This window comes from Lissotriton vulgaris, chromosome 3_1 (assembly GCF_964263255.1).
Source record: "Lissotriton vulgaris chromosome 3_1, aLisVul1.2, whole genome shotgun sequence".
In the NCBI taxonomy this organism is placed as follows: domain Eukaryota; kingdom Metazoa; phylum Chordata; class Amphibia; order Caudata; family Salamandridae; genus Lissotriton; species Lissotriton vulgaris.
In genome coordinates, this window is record NC_141689.1 from 1,047,939,656 (window position 1) to 1,047,953,522 (window position 13,867).

Here is a 13,867-nt window from a genome sequence, read left to right on the forward strand (position 1 = left end):
ACTACATGTATTCACCTTTCAAGCAGGATAGAGTGGCGCCATGGCAAGTCCAGATATTTAGTACGCAAAATATTGGATACAACAAGAATTTTCAGAACGGATTTAGGATTAGGCAAATGCAGAGAATGCGAGACAAGGATTCATCTCCCCTATCACAGAGCCTGCATTGCCGGTTATCATCGAGTTCCCTCCGGCATACCAATAAGCTTCAAGTGGATTAGGCCAAATCTTAATTTCAACAGCTGTTTTTTCATTTCCTTGCCAAGTGGTGGAGAAAGGCAGATTGGGAGAACACCTGGTGCATACAGCATAGCTGCCCAGGATAGGACAGGCCCATCTTTTTATGTGCGGAGTTCTGCATGGTGAGTGCAAAAAGGTACAAAAGTTTAAGTTTACCTTTGTGAATCAGGCCCTATATTTTTGAGTAAAAGTCAAATTAAGTAAATTGTACAGTGGAAATAAAAATTATGTATTTAACAGTGAACTATGTACAATTTATACTTTTCCCTAAACCATATAAACATATCAATACAAGGTTGGATTGTCTGGGTTACAGTTATACATTACATGACATGTCTTGTAATGTACTTATATAGCCCTTACTACCCCAGACAAGATGTTGAAGCGCTTTTCTGTACATAGCACGATATTCTGGAACCCAAACAGGATTAGTGGTGGGTTAAGTGAAATTTTAGTTAATTTGAGCGGTGGACATGCGAGTCTGTTAGTTGGATTGAAAAGGATAATGGGGGGATAGAAGAGGGAAGCATTTAGAAAGTGGTCATTAGTAGATCATAGTAGTAAGAGAAGGTTTGTGATGAGTAGAAGGAGAGATGGAGGAAGGAAGAATATCCAGATATGGACTAGGGAGATCATAGTAGTAAAATGAGTTTTGGGATGAGTCAAAGGAGGGATAGATGAGGGAAAAATGTAAAAGGGTTGTTTGTAACATAGCATATCACACATCAATAACACCCAAACTGAACAATAGGTTTAGGACATTGAAAATTAGAAATCTGGAGACAAAGGGAAGACATTGGGACAACTCAAGCAATCTTGTAAAAGTAGGAGCCATCTGGCAGCTCACCTGGCACAAGCCGCTGATGCACATGTCCAGGGATTCCGTATAGCATCGGGTTCCGTCGAGTACCTTAGGCGCCAGCTCAACCACCAGGCTAGTTCCTTTCGCCTGACATTTGAGTGAACATGGGTTTTCTGGATCGTTGTACACCGGCAGCCAATCATGAAGCAGACCTTGGTACTTGACGTCGTTGTGAGCAGAGCACTGCTGGGCACGAAAATCACCCGCCTCTGGTGGGCAGTCCTAGGAGGAGGTCAATAGGGAAAGGTTAATTAAACATTTATTGTTTACATAGGGAACACAGAACAGGCTATAGGAAAGGTTCCTTTCAACACGTGCGCATGTTGCTGATTGTAGTATATTGTGCAATAGTGTTAACATACCCAAGTTACTGAGATAAAGTATATTTCTCACTGTTGAGTTAAGAAGCATGTGTAAAAGGATACATGAGCAGAGCAGGGAAGGTGAAGAACACATTTATAATGCACACATCTATATAATATGAAAGATTCCCAGATGATGGAAGTAACAGGATGGAGGTGGACAACAGACTTTTGCACCAAATAAAATTGAAATATTAAGCCTACCTGGACATATAAAACATGACAAGGCTTAAGCGTTTTTTGTGCGGAATTCTGTTTCCTTGTAATGCAAAATGGGGGGAAATGGAGTCCATACATGTAGCGAAATTGGAAAATCCATAAATGTGTTGGTGTTTGGTGGTGGTTTGCTAACCACGAGATATGGCAAAACATTTGTGAAACTTCGCAGACATGATATAACATCATAATATTTCACGGCGAATGCTTTGCCTGTGAAGCGCCTTTGTGGGATGATTGTGTACTGCTGTGTTTCGGCAGAATGCTTGGCCCATCCCTAAGGGTGACAATGCGGCACAGCACTGTGAAAGTAGAGTGCAGCTAAATGCAGGGCCAGATACAAAGGACTTCCCAACGACCTATTGCACTGCTGTTATGAGGATTAGGCAGATGAGATGAACATTTATTTAGCCACACGTGAGTCTGGATAAAAATGGCACTATTTATATTCCGAAACTAATCACAAATATCCTTTTTCATTAATGGTTCGTGTATAGTACTGGGTGTGAGAAAAGATGGAAATGGGGGGATTGCTGAACCTATGTAGCACATGTTGGTGTCACAGGGCATTCTTATGTCGGGTTCCTTCTCGCACCAAAGACCCCATCTCTGATGTTACCCCACAACACTCGAGGTTAGAAGGCCTCCAGACCATGGCACACAGATTTCCTTTTTGTTCGCTGGACTCCCACATGATAGTGGCTAGAAGCTACACAAAGGGGTATACACCTGTTACAACGCATTTGTTACAACGCACTACTGTTACAACGCGACTTTTACAACGCATACCATTACAACGCATTGCGCTGGGGGGCGCTCTAGGATAGGGAATAAGTATAATTTACTATCCAACACCTTCCCTACGGTCCACGGGGACTGGAGTTAGAATAGTAAATTATACTTACCACTATCCAGCACCCCAAAGCGCTATGCGTTGTAATGGTATGCGTTGTAATGGTCGCGTTGTAACGGTAGGTAGTTGTAATAGTATGCGTTGTAACATGGTACATCCTCACAAAGGGCTTCCTAGTTCAGACTGCCCACTTGAAACTACGGGTAAATGCGATCTGTTTCACTGGGGAATTCCCTATACCGAAACGAGTGGAGGGGAGCAATGGAAGTAGGGAGACTCTAGCGCCATGGGTAGAATATTGACCTAAGAGTGAATCCCGATTTTAGTTGGGGAATGCTGATCTAAGGAATCAGTGGAGATCCTGAAGGATGACAAATGTAAGGGGCACCATTTTAGATAATGGAAGAACCTGACCGGAGATTTCTCCATAAAGTAATTTTACTTTTTCAGCAACAGCCTTGAACCCATTCAAAGGGACAGCTCAAAACTAAAAAGGGGATCATGTAAATGGTGCCAGTTATTTTCCTAGAAGAGTCAATGAAACAGGGATATTAAAATTATGCAAGTGTGTATGTCTTGCTTTCTAATCTGGTAGGTACAGTGACCACTGATCTCCCATCGAAAGTATTAGAAATCCATCTGTCCATGCACCTTTCAATACATTTTTGCATTCTAAACCATATTCTAATTATTTTTGGGGACATGGCTAGCTGAAATATTGGTAGCTACTAAGAATTATGGGCCTGATCCACAAAGCTTATTCTGTGAGCACATGTGTCTTACTGCTGGAAATTCAGCAATTAATTGAAACAATCATAGTTATATGCTAATTAACCCCATCTCTCATACCTTGTTGCATCCTATTGGTTTTACTTTAACAGCATATTACGTCTCATAAAAGACTCACAAAAACAAAGTAATAACATGTGTGGTTCATTTCCTAACTAGTTTGTTGAACTAGTACTGTCCAGGGAGAAAGGGTAGCTCCTCTTTTCATTCAATGTGTTTGCCTTCCATATATTATGTGTCTCTACGTTTTTTCTTCTGACACAAAATGGAGGCGTGTAGCAAGTACCTTACGCACCATATACTACAAGCAAGAGGTACTTGCTACACTCCTCCATTTTGTGTCAGAAGAAAAAACGTAGATACACATAGTGCCAGGAGACAAGGCCCTGTAGATTGTAAGCTTGGGCTATATGAATACCCATCTAGATAGATAGATAGATAGATAGATAGATAGATAGATAGATAGATAGATAGATAGATAGATAGATAGATAGATAGATAGATAGATAGATAGATAGATAGAATGAATGAAAGATAGAATGATAGAAAGATCGATAGTATTTAGGCCCTATTGACTTTATGCTTGTCTTTGTCCCTGTTCAGCGCTCTGCTGCCTTTTGGTAAGGTTTGCGCTGTAGAAATACCACATACACACATAAATGATTTTATATTCCTAAGAGTGTCTATTGCAATTGGGCTGAACATTTGATAACACATATAAATTGAGTATGTGTATGTGTGCACACGCACACCTGAGTGTGCATGTTTCTCTGTTGTCAGTGGAAAAATACTGTAGTTAACCTCTTTCTCTTCATCTTCCTTGCACTTGTCCTTGTTGAGGGTTTTGGAATTCTGAGACTCAGGCTGCTCCATTACACACATGTTGATCACATTACACTTTTTTATAAATAAATAAATATGTTCTCCTCTGCTTATTTGGAATGGGACCTTCCCAGATTGAACCCTGAGAAGGTTAGCTATGGACATCAATGTAATACTTTTAAATAGCAGAATCTTGAAAGGCAAACTTTTAGGGTGACCTTCTCCTTCCACATCGTTCTGGACACTATTTCCAATCCTGTGGCCACTTAAAGGATTTTGGGTGTTGTAGTTTTGTTTCATTTTTCTTCAACTAAATAACATAACACACCTGAAAACAATGATTTGTATGGGAAAAGTCCAGGAATGGAGACAGTGTCTGTATTGGCTTGGAGTGAGGTGATGATCCTTCAAACTGTAAGTCCATCTAACATCTCCTGCACATTGCTGTCTCTTCAGTAAGCAACTCTGCAGGAGAGGCTGTCTCTCACCCAAGACCAACTCAGAATAAAACATCTGAAGCAACCTGCAACCATCTTTTGTAGAAGATCGAGCCATTCGCCCAAGCCCAGAAGAATGCAAGGTGGCCGTGGAACCCCAGACAGCCTTTCTCCTATCCTGTATAAAATAATGAAATCACTCATCGAGGATTGAGGACTCCCCTATATTGAGAGAAGTGGCTTAATGGGCTGGCAGTGGCATAACTTCACAAATGTAAATTACACTTCATTGAGCCATTCAATTTCCTAACAAGTTGTACCTTGGCTATGAAAGCGGCTGGCAGAATGAGATAAACTTGGGTGACAGACACTGAACGGTAAATGTGGAAGGGGAAAGGGGGAGTGCCTGGAAAATGGGGAATGCTTACTACAAATGTGAGGGCAATAGGGACATTTAAGAAGGGGTTTGGGAAGGGGCAGTCCACTACATTCACCGACAAAAGTGTAAGTACCTTGTCTTTCAGAAGCTGCCCGTAAAGTTACTACAGCCCATAAGGTGTCAAAACAGCAATAACTGTACTCCAGCCCAGACTTGGAGTTAGTCAAGTACCACACATTGCAACACTGATACTACAACTCACTACGATAGAAAATAATGGAGACAGGGACTTTAAATAACACTCTATAGGAACTATTAATGCATTTATTTTGCCATTTAAAATATATACATCTGTTTTAATGTTAAAATATTATAAATAATGAGTAAATACAGATTTCACTATTTTACAATTCAATAATATCCTTCATTTGAAATAAAAATACAAATAAGCTTTTTTATATTTTTATCAAAATGAAAATAATTTAAATTAATTTAATACTTAACATTTAACAAGATGTAATGTAAAGAAAAGACAATTGTTATTGAGGGTGGGATTCTTCGGAAGATATGTGCCACAATGATGGAGATCTTCACATACATCTGATAGGTTACTAGTAGTAAGCTTACACATGTACATCCTTTTGTAGGAGTCTCCACCAGTGGGAGAAGACATGCAAGTCTAAACCTAAGTGTAAATTTACGCTTGAAAATGGTGAATACTAAAAAAAAGTGTAGATTTACACCTGGGTGTAATAGAAATATAAACAAGATTACTACAGCCCTTAAAGTGTCAAAACAGCAGTAACTGTACTCCAGCCCAGCCTTGGAATAGGTCAAGTACCACACATTGCAACACAGATACTACAACTCACTACGATAGAAAAGAATGGAGACAGGGACTTTAAATAGCACTTTATAGGAATTATTAATGCATTTATTTTGCCATTTAAAATATATACATATGTTTTAATGTTAAAAATATAAATAATTAGTAAATAATTATTTCATTATTTTACAATTCAATAATATCCTTAATATGAAATAAAAATGCAAAAAGGCTTTTTTATATTTGAATAAAAATGAAAATAATTTAAATTAACGTAATACTTAACATTAACAAGATGTAATGTAAAGAAAAGACAATTGTTATTGAGGGTGGGATTCTTAGGAAGATACGTGCCACAATGGTCTTCACATACATCTGACAGGTTACTAGTAGTAAGCTTACACTTGTACATCCTTTTGTCCGAGTCTCTCAGTGGGTGAAGACATGCAAGTCTAAACCTAAGTGTAAATTTACACTTGAAAATGGTGAATATTAAAAAAAAGTGTATATTTACACCGGGATGTAATAGAAATATACAAAAGATTAGATCTAAACATGAAAATTAATCTTTCGGAATATGTCCCAGTGTTTCATTAAGAAAGTAAATATGAGACAGGATTCAGAAAGGTGGGAAACGTTTTCTACAAGGGGGCAGCCAGTTTTGTGCAAAGTTGTGTAGTATGCAGGTTCTCAGTTCTACGTATTTTGTTTGAAGCTACAGGCAGCTATTTGTAGACTTAAAAAATATTTTTAGGCCACTCTGGGCTATGGACAGAGGAAAGAATGGTGCTGCTTGGTAGTTGTCCAATACGATCTGGGTACTGCAATACATAGTGGATTGCTTGAGGTGGGACATAATGGAATGGAAGAATACTTATGGATGTATCATTACTTTTCAAAAAAAGTTTATATTAGGTTGAGACCATTGCACAATTCATGTTTTTTCGGTATGCGCACATCTTTGAGCAACTGTGCAGGTCTTTTTGTAGTAATTCACATGATCATAATTGATTGATTGACTGTCCAGTCTGATATTTTGTTTACAGTTCATGGTCCTGAGTAGGCCTGTGTGGTAAGAGAAATGGTCGGAAAGATCTGCTCAGATGGACTTTGTTACTAGCATCTCATATCTGTGTGCCACTGTGACATGTAAAGCAGCATGCATAGAATGTAGCTAATTGAGACCTGCAGTGCTGGATTAGAGTGCAGTCCTCCAATTGGCCAGCTTTATGTGAGAGATCGTTTCAAGAATTCCATGTCTGTTCAGCTGGTAATGACTGGTTTAGGGGCGGGTACTGTAATGAGTGATGGTATAAGACCCATTGCAGACAGGTCTTGTGTAAGGGTAAGAGCATTAAACAGGAAAAGGAGTTATAAGCCAGCCTGCATAAACCATAATTGGCTGCAGACTACTGAGTGTTATGATAGTATTGTGAGACAGAACAGTTAGATAGGAGTTGGAATTACTATATAATGACCTAGCTAGCCATATATCAGCCCTCCTTAATGAACTGTATATGGGAAATACTATACTGATTGGGCCATTTAATTTCCGAGTGGTGTAAACTGCAGATTCTCATTGATGCACAGAAGTGTGATTCAAACTAGAAACTGGGAGGTATTAGTCTAGGTCAAGAGGAGGCACTGTCTTTTACATACAGAATATTTTCCTTTGAAATGGAAGGAAAACACCAACATGCAGTTTTACTAATAAAACTATATAATGCACAAATATCAATGTGTGGAAATGTGGTTCAGCAAATATGTGTCATTTGAACAGTGCCACATAAAGTGTCTTGATTGTTTTGATCCTATTAAAATTCTGTTTCCAGCACACTTCTGACTTACAAGCATGTGATCCATTTGTAGTTTCCTAGTTGTTGTTACGTTTTGAAACATTTGCACAGTTCATTTCACAGTGCATCAGAGTCACCTTCAAGATGCTCACCCACGCTCACAAGGCCCTGCACAGCACCGGACCAGCATACCTGAACAGCCAACTCAAATTCCATGTACCCCAAAGGACCCTATGATCAGCCCAGCTCTCCTATGCCGTGATCCCCCGCACCAGAAAGAACAGATCCGGTGGACGCTCCTTCTCCTTCCTAGCAACCTGAGCCTGGAACCCCCTCCTGCTCCTCCTCAGACAGACAACAGCTCTCCCCATCTTCACAAGAAACCTCAAAACCTGGTTCTTCGACAGACACCTTCCTTGATGGACTGGAACCTGCGAAACCCCCCTCCCCCAGCGCCTTGAGACCATTTCGGGTGAGTAGTAGCGCTTAACAAACGTGTGATTGATGGATTGATTTGCAGGTATTTTAAAACTTGACAATTTACAGCTTTTGTTTTCACATGCCCTTTACCACAACAACAAGACTGTCAACTAGTCTAATTTACTATTATGTCTTTGACTGCAAATTTAGAGAATTTTGTAAACACTAATCCGCATGTTAAAGGAATAAGCAGAATTTTGTCAGACGATACAACCTGACATTTGCCCTCAATTCTCGAACACATAGTACTTGTGACAAGCTGAAAACAAAATGTAAAGGCATCTTTATTGCCCATTCACGTTCTCAACTCAATCTCATGAAAGGCTAGGATGTATGTGTGATAGTTTGCTAAACTTTGTGCACTTGGTCCTTGGCTGGTTGTGCAAGGGTGTGAAGTTTGTACATTTAGGGTGTTCTTGTGGGTGGTGCTGCAGAGGAGATACAAGGTGTTCTGTTGCTCATTATTTCATTAATTGTGTTACAGAGGAGCATATTGCCATTATCAGTACCCAATGTTTTGATGTAGAAAGGGTGAAGGCTAAAGGCGGCATTACCGGAATTGATGCACATGTCCTACATTGCGACTCTGTGAATTAATATACTTGGTGCCAGAGGTGTACTCTGTAAATAAATTATATTATCTTGGCTTGTCTCAAGTGGGCCTACAGGTGAATCAGAATTTTGGCATCCTGCCTTAAAGGCATTTCCCACCTTTGTCAAGAAAGTGAGGGGTAAATTTCTGATGTGCGTCATGCGTCCAATTTAAAATTCAGACACCTTATTTCCAAATTGTATAAAGTTCCTCCTATTATACAATCATGTTTGAATGTGAAGGGTGAGTGTTTTAAACCAGGGAAGATTAGCACAGACACTGTAAGTTATTTTGATATAACAGATGGTTCCTGGGCTATGTCTTCAGATCACAATGAGTTTAAGAGGGATTTCATCAATGACACTTGATGCATATTCATACGCCACAGAAGGTTGGACGTCCTCAGATGGGGGAGACAGTTAACTCCTTAGACAACAGTAACTATTTGAAAAATAATGACATATCCATAAGTATTCTCCCATTCCATGATGTCCCACTTCAAGCAAACCACTGTGTTCTGCAGTATCCAGATCGTATTTTATTCTTGTCACACCAGGCTGAGTCTACTTACCTATAAACTGTTAATTCACATGCTGCTTCATGAGACTCACCCAAACCATGATATGCTTAAAGACTTTCCTTCAGTATTTATTTTCTTGTATTAACCCTAATATTGTACTCCAAGCTACACAGAGGCTGTCCTAATTCAATTCATTTTAGCCTCAACTACCCATCTAAAGCCAAACTAGGCCAATTTAAATACTGCTTCTGCAAGTGCACTTCGTCTTAGTGCAAATATGCACCACACAATCTCTTAAATAGCCCTCAAGCACTCTCCAAGCTATACTAAAGTACAGTTTAAAAGATACTATCAGCCTGATTCATCAAGCCGAAATCGGCTCGCAAAGGGCCAGATTCTGAGAATCTGGCCCTTTGCGAGCTCTATTTTTGCATTTGGGATTCATCATCTCAAATGCAAAAATCGGTAATAGCGATGTCGCAATTTTGCGAGGAATTACATTTAAGGAATCTCTTTTTGAGATTCCTTAAATGCAATTCATCATCCATTAAAAAATTGCGAATTCGCAATTTCGGCCCGCTATTTACCGCGAGGTCAAACCTCGTGGTAAATAGCGAAAACTTAGAAAAATGCTTTTAAAAGCATTTTTCGAAGTTGCATGTTGCACACACACATGTCCTTTGGACATGTGTGTGCGCAACACCTATTTCAATTTGCATTTAAGGGGTGCTACAGGGTGTCCTTTGGACACCCCTGGCACCCTTTAAATCGCTATCTTATTTGCGATTAGCAAATTGCTAATCGCAAATAAGGAATACTCCCCATGCATTCCTATGGGCCTTTTGGCCCATAGGAATGAATGGGGAGTTATTCCTTATTTGTGATTAGCAATTTGCTAATCGCAAATAAGGATTGTGTAGGAATCGCAAATCTTTTTGCGATTCCTACATGAATCCCGTTTTGAGAGTCTGTAATAGCGATTCCTTATGAATCGCTATTATGGACTCGCAAAACGGGTCTATGATGAATCAGGCCATATATGCTGGGCTAACTCAAAACATATTGTGACATAACTCGACCAAGACTTGGCTCATATGGAACATCAAGCAGAAGCCTACCCATAAAAGTGGTCAGTGACAGCAGAGTTGGCATGCAATAGCAGCTACATCACACTACCAACCATCATACACTAGCCTGGTCACATTTCATCATAAGACTGCTCCCTAGGACTAAGTAAGCCTTTGGACAGAAGCCAAGTCACACCAGGAAAAATCATAAAGAAGCCTGGACAGACAGAGAATCTTTTTTTTTTTTTAAATAGTTTTTATTATTGCAAGATACGACAAACCAAAGTAATACAGATATACAAGTTCCATAGGTCTGAATTAACATAGGATTAACATTGGTATATTTTTAAGAGTAAAGAATAAAAGTTAGAAAAAGGAAGTAGAGGAGAGGTAAAGAAACACTTTAGTGCTTAAACAAAAAAAAGAGCAGTTAATCAAAAGAGTGTTTATCTCATGAGAAAGCGCTAGCAGACAGTCCCCACTTCTTGTACTTCAAACATTTTTTTCCAAATCCTTTCCTTTCTAGCAAGGACTTTTGGGCCTCTGTATTTAGCTAGTGTGAGTTCCATGATTCTGATTTCACTAACCAAAGCTAGCCACTCAGCTACATTTGGAGGTTCCTTAGAGATCCATGCCCTAGCTATAATTAATATTGCACATGCGAACAGAATCGTTATAAGGTCCCTGTTGAGACAATTAATCTCTTGGATGTCTAATAAGACCAAATGTGGAGAAAGTTCCGGTATCGTTATCTGATTAATTTTTAGATGGTCTGTTATTCCATTCCAATAGGTAGAGAGTGCAGGACAGGAAAATAGCATGTGTTCAATTCCAGCAGCATATGTATTACATTTTGCACATTTAGATTTATCTGATAGCGAATTCCCTTGCGTCCATAAGGATATTCTTTGTGGTGTGTAATACAGCTCCGTAATTGTCCTATATAATTGCATTCTGAGGTTAGAGGAGTGTACTATATCGCTTAAGTGTGTTAAGGCATTTCCAATCTGCGTTGAGTTTATGTCTAGATTTAGTCTACGAGACCATTTAGCTGCAATTTTGGTAGTATTTTCACATTTATCTTTAATTAAAAATTGGTATCCCAGTTTTATTAGTGATTTGGTTTTATCAGAATAGATACACTCCAGAATATCTGACTGTAAAATTTCCGTTATTTTCATTTTGTTATGAAAGAAGTCTCTCAGTTGTCGATATTTGAAGTGCATATCATTCGTTAGACCGTTTGTTATTTTCAGGTTTTCAAAGTCTATCAAACCATTAATTCCATATAGATCTCCTAGTGTGTTTATTTCGTGTCTAATCCAGCGAATCCCTGTCCCATCCGAAAAGATACCCGGGAGACCTGGGTTGTTCCATAATCTAAGTTCAGCATTAAAGAATGAACTTTTGCTAATATGCAAGATTTTGTCCCAAATTTTTATAGCGTGTTTTGCGGTCTTAAATTTGACCCGCTTGAAGTAGTTTGGATCATGAGTGCGAAGTAGAAATTGGTTGGAATCAGCTCCTAACATATATTGGTGAAAAAATAGAGATGGCTCGTTTTTTAATAAGATCCTTATTCGAAAAAAAAGGTAGCTAAGAAATACAAATTAAAATCCGGAAAAGCTAGTCCCCCTTTAGATATTGGCAATGCCAAGAATTTTATAGCCCTTCGTGCTTTTTTGTACCCCCATATAAAGCTACTACATATACCGTCCAGCCTTTTAAAGAAAAGTTTATTCGGTTGTAGCGGTATAGCTCTAAACAAATAAAGTAGTTTAGGTAGTATTTTCATCTTTATCAAATTAAGTCGACCTAATAAACTGAGAGGGATTTTGTGCCATTTTTTGAGACTTATGGTAGTTTCTTTTAAGAATGTCTCATAGTTCGTTTCCAAAATTTTTCCCACTTTGGCAGCTAGTTTAATACCTAGATAAACAGCCTCTCTACAAGTATCATAAATATGTGTATCCGGGGTATAGTTGACTATAATTTGAGTTTTGCTCACATTCAATTTGTATCCGGAAATTCTACCATAATTTTGCGCTTCCTTGATAATTTCTGGCATAGCTTTATTGATGTCTGTTGTATAGATTGCGATGTCGTCAGCAAAAGCAGTTAGTTTAAGAGCTATGCCCCCATGATTAACTGGGATAATATTGATTTGCTCATTTAGTGCATTTAAAAAGGGTTCTAAAGAAAGAGCAAAAAGTAATGGGGAGAGGGGGCAACTTTGTCTTGTGCCTCTTGCTATCTTGAAGTTGACTGAATCTTTACCTCCGTAACTAATCATAGCCAGTGGTTCATCGTAAAGTGACCTTACCCAATCTAAATAGGACCCAGATATTCCCAATTTCTTTAATACTGCCCACAGATATTCCCACCCCACTCGGTCAAATGCTTTTTCCGCATCTAACATAATCACACCGAGCGGGGTGTGGGTAGCTTCTGCTACGTCAAAAGCTGTAATTGATGTATTCACATGCGTAGTGGTATCTCTGCCCGTTACAAAACCATGTTGTTGAAGGTTAACAATATCTGGCATGATAGGAGCTAGGCGATTAGCAAGGATTTTAGCAAAGATTTTTACATCAGAATTGAGTAAAGAGATCGGCCGGTATGATCCACATTCTTTTTCAGGTTTTCCCTTTTTCAAAAAAAAGATTATTTTAGCAATTTTCCATGATGGAGGTGCTTGCTTGGAAACAATAATTGAGTTTATCACCTTTTCTAATAATGGCAGCAATTCTTGGGCGCAGAGTTTGTAAAGTTCCACAGGTAAACAATCTTCTCCAACCGCCTTCCCTAAGGGTAAATTATCAATTGTTCGTTTTATTTCATCTAATGTTATCTTTGAATTAAGCTGTTGGAGTACATCTGTATTTAACGCCCGAGGTGGAGTTAAATATTTGTCAAGATATTGTATGATATCTGCTTTGGGTGGTGTAGCCTCTGGTGTATAAAGTTGTTGGTAGAATTTAACAAATTGGTTCAATATTTGATCCGCTCGTTCATAAGAGTTTGAGTCTGATCCTATTATTTCTTTGATTTTAGTTTTGGCTTTTCTATCCGCAGTTTTAAAAGCTAATATTTTCCCAATGCGGTCGCCGCCTTCGTATTGATCAAGTTTGTACTTTTGTAATTTTGAGATATATCTTTCTCTCACAGTTTTTTTTAGTCCTGCTTGTAATTCCGCCAACTTTAGTCTAATCCTCTCTATATTGTTTTTTGAGTGCCGTGTTGCCTCAGCAAGTTGTACTTCCATGTCCAGTATATTAGAGGTCATTTTTTTATTGTTTTTACGACTCTCCGCAGTTAGCCTAAATATGTATTGTTGGGCAAACCCCCTAATGCTGCATTTACATGTATCCCATACAGTGTTTATATTTGCCGAGTTAATATTTATTGAAATAAACTCTTGTATATGTTTTTTAACTAATGTAGTGAATCTTATATCCACGAGTAAGTATCTTGGGAAGGTGAATTTTCGTGGTTCTTTTTTTTTATCTTTAATTGTAACTTCAATTAACAGGGGATTGTGGTCAGAAGTAACTTTTGGGCAAATTTCAATCTCGCTATTGTCTATAGTTTGATCAGAGGCCCATATCATATCGATTCTAGAGCAG

General features: G+C 38.7%; 1 protein-coding gene across 1 annotated transcript in view; it reads right to left on the reverse strand.

The window, feature by feature from the left end:
• ADAMTSL1 (ADAMTS like 1) overlaps positions 1–13,867 on the reverse strand; it is a 796,153-nt gene that overhangs the window by 514,373 nt on the left and 267,913 nt on the right. Inside the window, exon 4 of the mRNA XM_086961466.1 lies at positions 1,088–1,324. Within this exon, the coding sequence (XP_086817592.1) occupies positions 1,088–1,324 (237 nt within the window). The remainder of the gene's footprint in view (positions 1–1,087; positions 1,325–13,867) is intronic.